This window comes from Carya illinoinensis, chromosome 7 (genome assembly GCF_018687715.1).
Source record: "Carya illinoinensis cultivar Pawnee chromosome 7, C.illinoinensisPawnee_v1, whole genome shotgun sequence".
In the NCBI taxonomy this organism is placed as follows: domain Eukaryota; kingdom Viridiplantae; phylum Streptophyta; class Magnoliopsida; order Fagales; family Juglandaceae; genus Carya; species Carya illinoinensis.
In genome coordinates, this window is record NC_056758.1 from 36242526 (window position 1) to 36257928 (window position 15403).

General features: G+C 34.5%; 1 protein-coding gene across 1 annotated transcript; it reads right to left on the reverse strand.

Annotated features, from left to right (window-relative positions):
- Positions 1–7981: 7981 nt before the first annotated feature.
- LOC122315231 (transcription factor bHLH93-like) lies at positions 7982–9712 on the reverse strand. The gene is made up of 4 exons (XM_043131045.1): positions 9009–9712; positions 8741–8902; positions 8467–8634; positions 7982–8355 (listed from the first exon to the last, which is right to left on the reverse strand). The coding sequence occupies exons 1-4, from the start codon at positions 9585–9587 to the stop codon at positions 8269–8271; spliced, it is 996 nt and encodes a 331-aa protein (XP_042986979.1). The 5' UTR covers positions 9588–9712; the 3' UTR covers positions 7982–8268.
- Positions 9713–15403: the final 5691 nt, after the last annotated feature.

Sequence of the window (15403 nt, forward strand, 5' to 3'; positions counted from 1 at the left end):
TTTGGCACAGAAATTTGTTTATCAAATTTGATAGCTTTCAAGATGGCACCATTGAGAGACCGCATTACCACAACAAAAGTTCAGAAGTTCACTTGCCCAATGTGGTGAGAATGTAAAAGAACACAATAATATCAACAGCCATTTTCGAAAGAAAGAAGTACAGAATGGTGAAGAAGAGGGTGGTTGATTAAAAGATAGGAATCAAAAGCAGATGAAGGGTAGATAAGAATCACGAGGAAATAGCAACATTATTAATGTAAGGAAAGAGTACGATTTCCATTTACTATATTATTATTATTATTATTATTATTGTAATAATGAAAGCATGAATGCTAAAATCAAGGATGCAAGAGGAGAGCATGTGGAACACAGCCGAACAAAAAGCCACTGGATATATAGACAACACAATGTGTATAGAAAGAAAATAAAATAAAAAATCGTATAACGTGCAAAAGGTTTAAACCCCATTTGCAGTCGACATTTGCAGTTCTCCATTTTTGGGGATTAATTCAGCTTACACTTACTCAAATGCTTGCAGCTACAATAGAAAAAATTGGTACTTTAAAACTGATCAAGTAACTACATATAACAGCATTAACGGAAAAGGGTCATGCTTGTTTAGAAAATGCTCTGTTTTTCCAAACACTGGGAAGTTCAAATGGGTTAGTGTTATGATACTACCTCCAAATTTAGAACACCCGGTACAGGAAAAAAACTAAAATTCGTGCGAAAGGAAGAAGATGGGGGAGCATGGAAAAAATGTAGTGTGCAAACAAACAGGCAAACTGTGAAAAACAACAATTAAGGCATGAAGGGGGAGCGACTATCATCAATAAAGGGAGAAGAAAACATTATACCAGCTCAAACAAAGCCTGCCCTGAAAATGTCTGCTCTTGTCGATTCGCCAAGAGGAACCCAACACAGTGAGAAACCAGGCCGAATATACTAGCAATTTCTCTTCCAAACTCGCCGATGGGTCTGAACTACTTGAAGGCAAACTTAGAAAGCCACCGATAAACACTAACTAGGGGGAGAAGGGGGTGGAATAAGAGACTCTGAAAAGGAAAATCGCCTCGTGTACGTGTGTGCGTTGTGAAATCTTCAAGCCGAATGGTTAAACCAAGGAAAATGGAGGGGATTTGCAGAAGGTAATTACCGAAGGTTTTGCAGATGATGGGTAGGGAGTATGGTTTCACCGAAGAGGAGTCGGGGGAATGATTTGGGAACTCCGGTACTGTTTGGGGCAAAAGTGTTGGGGGGAAATAAAGCAAACTTAGCTTATTTTCGCGCCTGACTTTATCCCAACGTATAATGTAGTGCTATAACAAGTTTTTTTTATTTGCAGCGCCATTAGTTGCCGAGACTATAGAAAAAATCGCTGCAATAAAAGTTCTAACCTCTCCCGCTCCCGAACGTTTTAATTAGCGTTGAATATATTGAGCGATGACAAAATCGCTGAAAATAATTATCATATGCAGCGAATTTATTCCCAGCAATTAAAAAAACGCTGAGAAAAGTGTATTTTCTTGTAGTGAAAGGGGAGAGTTAGAAACTAATTCTTCTATTTAAAGACGAGGCCGTATACCATCTGCTTTAAAGGACGATGGCTCTTTACTTTAAATTTTAATAAGCAACGTACGTGCTAATTAAAAGTAGAGACAGTTAAACAAAGGAGATTGGTCAGAAGAGATCAGAATCAAACAATAAGCAATAGAGTTGTGACAAACTTTAAGACAATTTAAAAGAAAACCCAATGCTTGACACAAGTCCCATCATCGATCTAGCCCTCATGATCATCAGCTCATGATCATGATCGGACTAATCATCAAGAATCCTTATGCTTGAAATGTTTGAAAACCCACACCCAAACCGCCCAAAATCTTTCTTATCGATCCACATGGCTTGCTAGATTTGCGCAACATCGATCATTTTTTCCTAACTTTACTGTTGCATCTCGATGTTCAATTGCCCCCACCACCGCGCCAACCGGCCTCTAAACAAAAGTCTCCCACTTATGATGTTATGACACTCACAGACGCCATCTTGCAGTAACCTCGTCAGTTTTTGGGACGTTTTTCTTCCTCAATAATCATGAGGCTGTTAAGCACGGGTGCTTATAAAGGGTAATTTCAAGGAATGTCCGAACGGCCGTGTCCACATGCATTAAGACGAGTACAGTACGTCTGCACTGAGCCACACATGTGGCAATATCTTCATTTTAACTTTAACATTACAGAGCTATTATAATAAGCTTCAAAGCCGTTTATGCATCGTATCATGTTTCCTTATGTACAAAACTTTGCATTGGTCTAGACTCAAAGCTAAACCGCTGCTGTATATAATGTCAGAAGTTTTTTAGGGATTTGTTGACCGCTGCAATAATAAAGACTTCCGAAGACGATATAATTCAACGGTACGTGATCGTCGCAAGATCTATGGAGGTAAGAGTTGTAGAAAGAGAGTGACAGCATAGAGAGAATGAGATTCAGGTGTTGTGTTGAGCGTGAGATTTTGTAGATCCGCTCTCAAAGTCCATAAAACACAACCAGTATGGTCCAAAAATAGAGATGGATGTTGAAATGAACTGACACAGAACATATAGGGAGGAAGTGAGCTTAATTTAAGCCCCGCGTTGGGCAAAGAAAATTAAGAATATTGGGCCCGCAGCCACGACGCGATGAGTATGATCAGAAAAATAAAACGATATACGTAACTTTTTAGCCGCGATGTTATTAAAAAACCACTGTAATAGAGATTTCTATAATGGAGGGTCGCAAACGCCAAAGCCTCGGGTACGTACAACTGATACATGACGTAATTCTTCTTATCGCTACCAGAAAGACGTACAGTCACGACTCACGAAAAACGTCATCTCATGGTGCAAGGTCCCCCACAACATATATATATATATAAATCTAATTATAAGGTTAATTATATATTAATATATGTATTAATTTATTATGATTAAATAAAAAATAAATTTTATTAAAAATAATATTAATTTAAAATTTAAATATAAAAAAATTAATATTAATATATAAATTAATATGCGACTTTATTTATATATAATAAAACTATATATATATATATATGTACGTACCTATGAATGCAAGAAGTCTATAATGGGGCATGGTATGGCAATTCCTATTACGCTTATCTCAAAACAGATGGATGCATAATGATGTGACACGCTACAACGTCTGTATTAATTAAAGTGATCCTAAGATGTCATTCCAAATATTAGGTCTAGGTCGTTTTCAATCTCTTCATGATTCCACTTACTACACAAAGTGGAGAGCATTATAATTTATAACCTAACGTGGCCCTAAGATAGATCAGGAAAACTGGCCGGCCAATTGTAAAGAACCACTAGAAAGTTCGGTTTGAGTTTCTAGCAAGAGTTCTGAATGAATCCGGCCCTTCGAAATTATAAATAAGAATAGCAGCTGGTTGCTGGTTCTAGCTAAATTCTTACAGGGTAAAGGCATGCTTTTTTCTCACATGGTGAAGGCAACCACAGCAGCCTAGAGCACTATAGTTTTCAATGTAGAGCACGATCGATGATCCCCTGCAATTTGCTGCTAAAGAATTCTTGGTTGAATAATTACTTTTGAGCAAAAGTCAATAACACTTCCTTACGTATCATGTAACACCAGAAACTGACTGATCGAAAGACCGATGTTACAAGAGCCAGCCAGCTCTTGATCACGCTTAATTAGATATGTATAATTGGATGGTGAAACAAAAGACTAAACGCTGCCTGTCCAGAGACCTCGATCGATCAATCTATTCAGGTAGGTATTTTCAGAAAAATTAATTTAAAACCAACAGACTGAATTTATGTACCTGATCATTAAATTAAGATTGCGAAAGTGAAATGCATGAACACGTACGCATGTTATAACTAATTCTTTTTTTATTTTATCCGAGAGGAAACAAAAGGGTTTCTTTATATGTATTTAACATAGAACATATTATATACTATATATCCATTAAAAATAAAAAATAAAAATAAGAGCGGTGTGTTGTGTGGAATGCATGATAAATAGTAAAGCTTAACTTGATATCAAAATTCAGAGACATAAAACGAGATTGGCAATAATGAGGCTAATTATGACCATTACTTTTGAAGATTTGATATCTAGATTCATAATAACGCCATGGCGCCCACACAACGATAGTGATTATAATGTAGTCATGACAATCATTCTTCCAGATTTGCATGTGTTTCTTTAAAATTTCTGTTCCAACTCTAAGAGCATGTTTTGTTACAATAAAATGTTGGAAATTATAAACGTTTTGAGAATTTCAAGAACTAGTTTGAGATTATGTTTTGTGAAAGGAAAGAGAAATTTTTAAATAAAAATATTTTATTCTAAAAACAGAAATATGTATTAATTAAGTGTGTCTCGTAATATTTTGTTTGTTTTCATAACTATTTTCATCTCATCTAATCATTATAAATTTTTCAAATTTTCACATAAAATAAAATAAACAATTCAACTTTTTCAAATCCCAAAACAAAAACAATATTAAAAAAATATATTCTAACATTCATATTTTATTCAACTTTCAACTTTTATCTCAACTCGTCTCATTTCATCTGCAAAACAAACGAGACATTAATGAATGCTGCTTTCAAATTTTAGTAATTATACCTATAACAAAAAATGATATAATGATCACCTGAATGATCACTACTCTTTCACTTTAAGCTTTATAATTTGGAAAAAAAAAAAAAAAAAAAAAAAGGCATGATCATCTCATTTGATTTCATTTCAACTTTTTGCTTGTTTTGTTTTAAAAGCTATGAAAATTAAGAAAAGACGTATGGGTGGGGAAGGCTCCTTATCTCGCGCTTGTCGTTGTGATTTTAATTAGCTTGATAAGTACTGCAGTTTACACTCTAATCTTGATTAAAAAAAACTATTAAAATTGGAATTAATTTAAGTATCTGAAAACGGATTTTAATTTCCTTAAAGATATGTGGGGCTCCAATAATTACTAATTAGGTGCCTGCAGTTCTCTACCCCTAACTGGAAATTTTGACAATACTGGTAAAATAAATAATTAAATAGATCTACGAATTAATTTGGAAGAGGGGGAAAGAAACGTAAGAGTGTTAGGATTGAACTTGGGTTTGCATTCCCAGGGGGGGCTTATTGTAGCAATTCAAGGCCCAATAACAGGGCATTCGGGACGAATTTATACAGGCCTCTTTGATTTTTGGGAGGCCCATGCCAGTAGCATCTCATTTAGAACAATCACCATAGGAACTTAGTTAGAGGGTGGAAAACCGGAGTTTATAGCAAACAAAAGTAATGATATGACACCTAGTTTACTATCTTTCCACTGCCTAATTCGTCTATAAAAGAAGGAACTGGACGTTATTGAACCATTGATACATGCAAATGATACTCTACTTAAAACATTAATTTCTCCAAAACAGTAAAGGACAGGATACAGATCATTAGGAAGAAAACGGTAGAAACGGATTGAAGATGTTGGAACAACGTAGCTCTGCCACTAGCTTGAAGTATAGGACCTCATAAAATTTCTAAGAAATTATGTCCAGTTACTCTTTTGAATATCATATTCAAATATAACTTGAGTGCGCTAAAGATCTGTGACTTGATTGTCATTACTCCCAAGCCTCCAGAATGGAAGTCTTGGGATTAAAACCTCCTTCCCAAATGTATCAATATAAATATATATATATATATATATCATGAGCACGCGAATAATGGGACCTTTCATTTTAAAACTTAAATCAATGTACTAGAAATGAGATATATAATAATGTTTTTATCTTCATTATTTATTTACCCATTTTCTGTTGAAACAACGTACATAAGTTACATAGGCAGCTCGCTTCATGCATGGGGCCTTTCATATACAATCATTGTCTCATCGAATGATCATTGTATCCTCAAGCTGGTAGACAAATCTCAATATTCGGTGCAGTAGAGCCTTATCCAAAATAAGCCTTTTCTGTGTTAGTAGTCAGGTAAATGCTGTTGAAAGTAATAAAATATCTTAGCATTTTCCCGGATCCTTTTTGGAAATCCCTCGGCTTCTTCCTTTTGTTGCATAAAAGCTCCTTGTTGAGTTTTTTCCAAAAAGTAGGATAATTCTTGGTCATATCAAAAGATTCCCACCAATTAACAATTAAAAACGATCCTGTTATACAAATGAGACCTCCCATGAGAACAAAAATAATAAGATCATAAAAGTTTTATGGGACAGGATTGTGACATTACACTCAGAAAAGAAAGGCAAGCATAATACAATATCCTCAGAATCATCAGTATATTATTAATTTTTTTTCCCTTATATTTGAGAACTACGATACATATATTAAGTATTGCTGCCTTTAAGGTGGCTGGCCTGCTGGTTCTGGAATCTGAACACTTCAGGATAACATGATGTAATTTGAAGTTTTGAACTATGCGTGCATATGACATACTATCCGGATATCACCTGTACGTACTTCCCTATACTAAACAGAAACCGTAAGTGGCAATCTGTCTGCATGAATGAATGTGTTCCTTGCCAAGGACAGTGTGTGTATAGACATAATGATGTATTTGTACTTTCTGGGGACTGCCACCGCCGGAGATTTAATGATTTGTGGTATTCTGTTACTTAGAAAGCATCATTATTAGTCAAGCAGCAGTAAATACATGACAGTGTGATCTCGATTTCAGAACCCTGAGAGGTGGACCTAATAATTAATTTAGTAAATAATTATTTTCTTTATGCAAACATATATTTTGCTAATATAAAATATTATGATGTAATTCGACATATGAATATCTTTATGATATGTTACTTTTTTCTTTTTTTATGGGCTAGCTATTATAGATTTTCTAGGGATTTTAGGGTTATGTCATTTTTTTTGGGCTTGAATATATATAATTTTTTAAATCTTTTTCATGGATAAAGGGGGATCAAGGAATAAATGTAGTGGATCAGCAAGATGTGAAGAAATAGACTTGACACGCTTGGCAAAGCCATTAGAAAATACAACGCTGTTAATGTTGGTCATGATCAGGATTGTGATGCTCATTGAAGACTTCACTTGACCTTACTGCATCTTACTGATCATCCATTGCATAATATGTGCATTATTAAGCCTACTCATGACTCCCTATAATATAAATAAAAATATATAAAAGACTATCTATCTATGGTCATGTATTGATCAAACATCTTCTTCATGTACTACAAGATGGAGACTTCCAATCTTAATGTTGTGAAAGCCGATTATAAAAAAGTGAATAAATACGAAATGAATAAAAAATATATATTAATTTTTTAATAATAAATTATATTACTTTTTAAAACGACTATATACGCTTGTAAGACCGTATATATATATATAATATTAACCATATATATATATATTATACATGCTCTGAATATGAATGCAAAACTAGCCTTTTGGCAGTTCCAGCTGTCTAGTCGAAAAGAACCATTTTTACCCTAAAGCAAAATAAACCGCTTTTGGTCCAACCAGGCTGCTGTTTAATGTTTACTCTGAATGCTTCTGAAGCAGTGAAACTTCTTGGAGAAACCTTGAAATTCTGTGCCATCAAATCATTTCTGAGTGCGCTTTCTGGTTCAAATTCCTGAACTCCTAAGTGGCGACCTTAATCATTTTGCTTTAATTACCATATAGTGGCTGAAAATCATGGATTATAGCTTTAGGCTTTAGCCACATATACAAAGGAAAAACCATGACCGACTCCCACCATAATAACTTGCCGTGTATGTTCCATCGCCTTGTACTGATGTTATAATCAGAGAAGATTTAAAGGCGACAGTTATATTTTTTCCTTTTGACATATTTTAGCAAACTATATATGATTACTAGGAAATTTAAGAAGAACAGGATGGAACTTGGTTCGTGGTGGAGCCGAAGCACTAATTACTCTTGAGACAGCTTAAAAAAAGCATAGGTGTGAAGTCATGTCCCAGATGATCTCAAAACATTCTCACCTTCATTATGGCGATTGAATGTAGAAAAAGCAGTTTCATTAATTAATAGACATCTTCACTTTTTAGGTAAAATTTACATAGATCATGATAGCTCTCAAGGAATAGAAATCTCTTATTCAAACGTTGATCGGGGAAAAGAAAAAAGAACAAAAAAAGATGAAAACTTGACCATCTCACTGGGCAAACCTCATTGAAAATACAGAGATTTGAAAACCAATCTCTAAGAATTTTAACCACAATTCCTTTTTCTCTTCCTGTCTTTGATCATTAAAGACATCTTCCTCCATATCCTGCATTTTTGAACAATGTTTGTTTTATGTCTTCAGAACTTAGTAGGGTTCTCTGGTCCATATCCTATAAGTTCAGGATTGAAGACAGTATATAAGATCACTTGTTCAACAAATTGATTAAAAAAATACAAAAACTCCCACCACAGGGAAATTGCCAGATAATTAAATTTGGTACCTCCGAGCAAGAAGCTTGCATTGCAAAGTCATTGAAACAGCTAATGACACATTGTTGAATCTCAAGGCCTAATGCTTCTAACGTATTCACTGTTGATAGCAGCAGCCCTGGCTTCCCTGCACAGCAAATCTCAATCCTTGTATCCGCATTCCCCCTCTCCACATCGAACTGCCAAGGCAACGCGTGGGAATTACACATTCAGAATTTTGGTGAGTAATTCATGTTTGATTTCAATTTTGAGGATCTTGCTGAGTAGAGCGAGCAGAGTTCTTACCTTCGGTGAATTTCTAACCGAGACTTCATTTGGTTTTACATTCTTGAAAATGCCCGTAATGTTTGAACTCCCTTGATCAATTTCTAGCTGCAAACTGTTGATTTTCTCTAGGAGTTCTTTCATGTACTCTATAGTATCTCCAAGTATAGACGTCCTGTCCATCTTTCAATTCAATACAAACAAAGTACATCAGATTCCATATAATATGAACCACTCATTCTTAGAATGTTGTAATCCAAGTAATTAGAAATGAGTCTCGCTGCTTTACCTTGCTTATCTTTGGGACAATGGATCTTAACATTGAGAGGCGATCATTCAATCGCTTTCTTCTTCTTCTCTCAGCCATAAGATTCTTTGATGGCTGGCCCTGCAGCTTCTTAGCTGGATTCTTTACTTCTAGGCAATTACCGATGTTGATAACCGGGACTTCTGGGGACTGGATTGGCTCAGCTTTGCAGGAAGCTTGCACCTCAAGATTGTGAATTTCGTCCCCAAGTATACCCAGCTCTTCTTCCATCATGGAAAATGGATAGTCTTCTTGCATAGGAAAAGGCGGTGTGTCCAGCGTGTTAAGTGATGAATCAGTTAGCTGTGAAGCTGAGAATGCATTGCCAAATGGGCAATAGACTTCATTGAAAGTGTAGGAGGAGGTATCTACGTTTTGTTCAAGCTGCGGAGAGAATCCTTCGCAGCAAGAGTTTGGAAAAACCATGGCTGGGTTTTGCTCAAAGCAATCAAAAGTCCAGCCATTAGAAAAGAACTCATTCATTGGTGTTGGAATGGTTCCCGAAGTGTCTACTCTTAGAGCAAGTAATTCCTCTAAGAAGCCATGCCCATTGAGCTCCATATCCCTTCGATCTCTTGCTCTCTGTGTCTATGTGTGTTTGTGCGTGTGCGCGCCTCTCTTGGGAACGTTAATACCTTGATAATATGATGTTGCACCGAGTGGAAGAATATATAGGAGCACAAAACAATAGGCTTATACTTGACCATTATATAATATTGCATTATAGTATGTGTTATGTTGTATCTATTTGCACCTAAAACCTAAGATTGAAATGGAATCTGCTTTTTCCACTCTCTCTCTCTCTCTCTCTCTCTCTCTCTCTCTCTCTCTCTCTCTCTCTCTCTCTCTATGTGGGGGATGGAGAGTGATGATTTCATGTCTTTTTCACCGAAATCTCTGAAATCGTACAAACTTGATATTTAATTGCATATTCAAAAAACTTTGACCCAAGCACCTGTCTGAACCGAAAAGGATCCAGTTATCATCATAGAGATCCAGTTAGACACTGTCAGGTTCTTTGTATGCTTAAGCTCTGTAATATTAATTGGCCATGAACAGAAAAGGAAAAAAATAAATAAAAAGCAAACAAACAAATTACCCCCCCCCCCCCCCCCCCCCCCCCCCCCCCTCCCTCTTCCTATCTCTCTGTGTAAGAAAATTGCTGAGTTGGGTCCCATTCCATATAATGCCTCCAAAATTGAGCTTAGCTCACAAGTTCAAATGAGTTGGTGGGCCTGTTTTGTTCCTACTACGTTTTCCTCATTTACTAACCCCATGTTTTTTTTTTTTTCCATCACAAAAGAAAAAAAAAAGGTAACGGTACTAGTTCTGTCTTTGATTTTTTTAACTATATATTAAATATATCTATATACAGATTTATACCAGTTGCAATTTTTCTTTTATATTCTCTTCGGGAATCAAGAGGAGATATTGATCATACCCGGCCTATTTTAATTTATGTTTTCTCCCCGGCCCTCACCTGGCGCGCGCCACTTATATATAACAATGAAATATACAGGCTAGGAATATTAGTATTTATATATCTCATTCCAGAACAACATTCACAGTAGTAAACTTAAAACTAGCTATCTGTTAACGTAGAATCAATTTGGTGTGGTCAGAGAGGTACGTACAACATTAATCTGATCTAAGTGCGAATGTTTGGTCGAATATGCAGGCAGCTTATAATAAACCACGATCAGGAGCATTTTGTAGTACTTCCATCGACATGTATATCATGAGTTAATACATGAGTCCATTTCCCGTAAATACCAATTAGATGACCTTATTTTTAATGCATGCAGTTCATAAGCTTTGTCATTACCATTATATATATAGTACTTAATAATTATGATTTCATGCCAATATTACTATAATTTGTGCATTTATTTTTGCCGGTAGGTAAGGTCGAATATTAAAATAAAAGCTATGTTTTTTAAGGTCGCGACATGGAGCCCCAACCAAATGGAGTACTGTACAGGTTTGACTCCTCAGCACTTATAATGTATGTCTCTAATAATCGTATGATCATATGTATGTTTGTCCGTACTCACAAGTCTATGTCGGGACACAGGAAAAAAGAAAAACATTCACAGAAGAATATATTATTTTTTTTCATACGAAAAAACCATCAAATAGTTTTTTTTTGGATATATATAGCTAGTAAATATATAATGGAATGCAACCTTTTCTTATCTAATTTCATACCGTATATACAACTCTGAAATATTTTTATACTACTAAATTTGTGTTATTCTATTAACCATAATTAACCCTAGCTATTGATCTGACATTGTCCACCTCGATCCGAAATCATGTGCTGGTTACTGTTCCTTTTGGGACTGATCGATCTATAAGAGGGATAGATACCATGCACACTAGCCGATGACAAGGGCTATTTTTGGTTCCTGAATCTTTTAGTAAAATATGATTCGTGGTAACGTGTGTATTATATATATATATATATATATATATATATATATATATTTATATATGCTACGCGAATAGATTTGAAAGCTGGTTCAGTGCTTAAACCAGGAACTTGTTAGCTTTTGGATCAACTTGAACGTGAAGGAGACTGATCATCATTAGGAATGAAATATATATATATATATTTATAGGTTAAATATTTGTATTTAGAACATTATATATAGCCGTGAACCCAAGCCCTAGTATTATGAATCTGACCCACACGCATGCTATACCATCGATCGAGTAAATGTGTGTGTGTGTGTGTATATATAAGCATGAATTAGCAATATAAGGAAGAAAACTCCTCACACACGTGGGATTGAATCTACTTACCTTGTGTCTGAGTGTCAAAGGCGCACATCATGAATGAACATGGTGTTGTCTGGCGACACATTTGTCCTTTACATTGATCCGAAGCTGGTACGTGTTGTTTTGCATATATGAACCACTAAGCTTAAAGAAAAAGAAAATATGCTATTAAATAAAATAATATAGATCATGATCAAGAAAATATGTAGGGATTGATTTGGAAATAATTACTTGGATGTACTGTGGGGATAAGGTGGTGTGACTTAACTGGCTGTCTTGCATTTTTTTTCTCAGCAGCCACTGGCGAATTCTATGCACGAAATGATTAAGCATGGAAGTCGATGATTATCATTACATTATTTAACTATAAAAATAACATTTATAACATAGTTTCATAATTAAAAAGTTACTGATCTATATATGAGGAAAACCCACTAATTCATGTGTCTCGCTCGCCATAATGAGCTCTCTTAGAATTTTTAAGGATGTGTCGACCATAGAATAATTAATTAATTATATCATACGTGTTGGAACATTATAAGCAAATTGTGTATTTACGACTAATTAATTTTAACGAAATGACTATTTTCAATTAAAATTGATTACAAATAATCTTTTAATTATAATAAATTGATAACAAAAATTCATTTTTTTGATAGTGAAAGTTACCAATTTATCATCGCATATAGTAAATTAATTAATGGTAAATATATCCTTTCTTCCTCGCTCAATGTTTGGATTCAGATCGATCGACGATCGTCCAATTTACCATTTCTTTCTAGATCATATATACGTCTTTGTAAATTTTAAAGGTCTTCGGTATGACTGCACTCATGGAAGTCGAATCTGGCCGTACGTACTGTAGCTATATAAAAAAATAAAAATAAGTAGTCCAGTTTTTATGTGCCTCGACAGGACATGAATATTTAAGACACATACATACGAACTCTAGAATGATCTTTGGTACCAAACAGCTAGTTGTTGATCATGAGCACTCCATCGATCGTAATTGTTTTTATTTTTGTTTTCACTTTTGTTGAGCTAATTAAGGTAATGTTCTACTGATGTGTTGGGGGTGCCGTTTGGTTTAAATGAGGGAGACTTTTAACTACAGTTTTTTTTTTATTATTATTTTTTTAAAAAGGATAAAAAGTATTAAAAACAAAAGAACGTGTGAAAACTATGTGGTACAGCTACTTTTCTTTTTAATTTGTTTTCCTTTAAGCGACACAGCTAAAGCACGTGAATTTTTCTTCACGGCGTACGTGTCGATCATAGGGCGCAGCACTGGAATCTCCTCGTAAAATCGCGAGGACGAATTCTTCCTAAACGCGTGCACCTCGTTAATTTCGGGATTGTGTTGGGTTGGTACGTGGACCAAAACTTTTTTTTTTTTTTTCGAAAAAAAAAAACAAAACAAAAAATACTAAACGGCGAGCTACGGAAACGGGAAACGTCAGACCCGAAAGCCAACCTTGCTTTGACGTAAACTGAGAACCACACACTACCCAACACAACTTGCATGTTTACAATCTATATTTTGCATCAACCAACATGCTGCGTAAATTTTTTGTGATCATTTATTTATTTATTTTATATAATTTTTAGCGATCGAGATACTTATAAAAATTGGCTACGGACATCTCTTTCTTTCTTTCTTTCTTTCTTTTTTACAAAAAAGAAAAAAAAAGAAAGATACATACATATATATAATGCACAGATTTTCTTCATGAAAGGCTAGCTGCATTAATTGTTTTGGTCCAATTCTAAAATATTTTTCTCTTCTTTAATATATATAATCTCTCTCTCTCTCTCTCTCTCTCTCTCTCTCTCTCTCAAATAATGATAGCTGTAAATCTGTCAATGTTAGTACTGTGGGTCAACTTTATTAGCCTTATTTTTCCTTATTCAATTGCCCAAAAGAACTTCATTCTTGTTTGCTCTCCTAGAAAACTTCTTCCGTTTCATGATGGTGGTAAGTTTCTGATTAATTTTCATAAATGATGGAAAAGAATATGTCTCATAAACATATATATATATATATATATATATATATAAATTTGTTGGCTTTTTTTTTTAAAAAAAAATTAAATTTTTATTTTTGCATCTCTGTGGGCGATTAAATTCAAAACCTACTCGGTTCATGTGTTATATGCTAGAACCTAGATATATAGTACTTTTGTATTCTTGTTTTATTTCATCCCTTACATATATATATATATATATATATATATCAACAACCCTATTTTGTCTTCTTTTCCTCCAACTAGACTCATTTTTTTCTATTTTCGATCCCTTGATTTGGAACTCAATATTCTATATATATATATATATATATTGATCACAATATTGTTAAGTATTAACATCCTACAACTTGTCTCAGTTTCTCTAATTTTCCAATATGTTTTTCTCAGCATATATTTTCCTCAATAAGAAAATAAATATTCTACACTCTCGACATCAATTAAATATTAACGACCTGCAACTTGAGTTTATATTAGGGTATCTTTATCTCGTTTAAGCAGACAAATACATTTGGTGGAAAAAACCCTAACTGAACATTCAATATACTCTACCGACAGTTACAACTCTTGGCTCAATAAATGTATGGGAGCATAACAACTGGAACTCCCATATGACTATAAATATTATTTATAAGTAAAATAAATGTAACAATTTTCAGGATAAATGATTCGTTATCTTCATATATATATATACATATATATTAATAGAGTACTGTTATATATATAAAAAAATTATATAAAAGTAATTTCATAAATTGATTTAGTTTCATCTAATCTATTAAATTTATTTTAAAAATAATAAAAATAATTTTATAATTTGACGAATCACATCAAATCATATAAATTTATAACATTATTTTTATATAATCATTTTATAATTAGATTATTTTTCATATTAATATATTTGTGTTTTATATACTTAATATATATATATATATGTGTGTGTGAGAGACTTTGTATACACATATACACGTACACATCGGCGTACGTGTACGTCGATCTCATTTTATAGCCAGTACTATATATGTGTGGATGCGAACTAGGTCAGATATTGGCAATCCCCGATGGTGATTAGCATGAAAGAGAGAAATCAGAAGCTAATTAAAGACAAAGGACGTGACAGACCACGAGAATCACAGGCTAGTTGGGACAATCGGTGGTGTGAGAAAACCGCGGTGGGTTCTCCCTACCCCCCCGACACACAGCGGTTTCTCAAAAGCAGTTTTCTTCCCTTCTGTCTCTCTCTCTCTCTCTGTCTCGAACGCGCGTAATACAGCTTGCCAGCCCACAATATCTAAATATGAGGTATTAGGGTTATCTCCAAAACCGCTGTTATATCTCTCTCTCTTCAAATTTGTCAGCTAATGCTTTGTTTGATAGCTATCACCGTTAAAAGTAGGGGGTCCAAAATCCACAGTAGGAAACAGTGCTGCTGAAAACAGCCTTTTCTTCTTCGTAGAAGAGTAGGTCTTCATTTTTACCTTTTTAAGACAGACCTCGCTCGTATCGTACGTGTATGAGTGTAATATTTTATCAGTGACCCATGTGAGAGGTCGAGTACCCTTTTTCTGA

Coding starts and splice junctions, on each gene's coding strand:
- LOC122315231 (XM_043131045.1), bottom strand. CDS start 9,587: ATGGAGCTCAATGGGCATGGCTTCTTAGAGGAATTACTTGCTCTAAGA. Junction 8,635..8,740: donor CGGTTAGAAATTCACCGAAG/GTAAGAACTCTG, acceptor TTGCCTTGGCAG/TTCGATGTGGAGAGGGGGAA. Junction 8,356..8,466: donor TGCAAGCTTCTTGCTCGGAG/GTACCAAATTTA, acceptor CTGAACTTATAG/GATATGGACCAGAGAACCCT.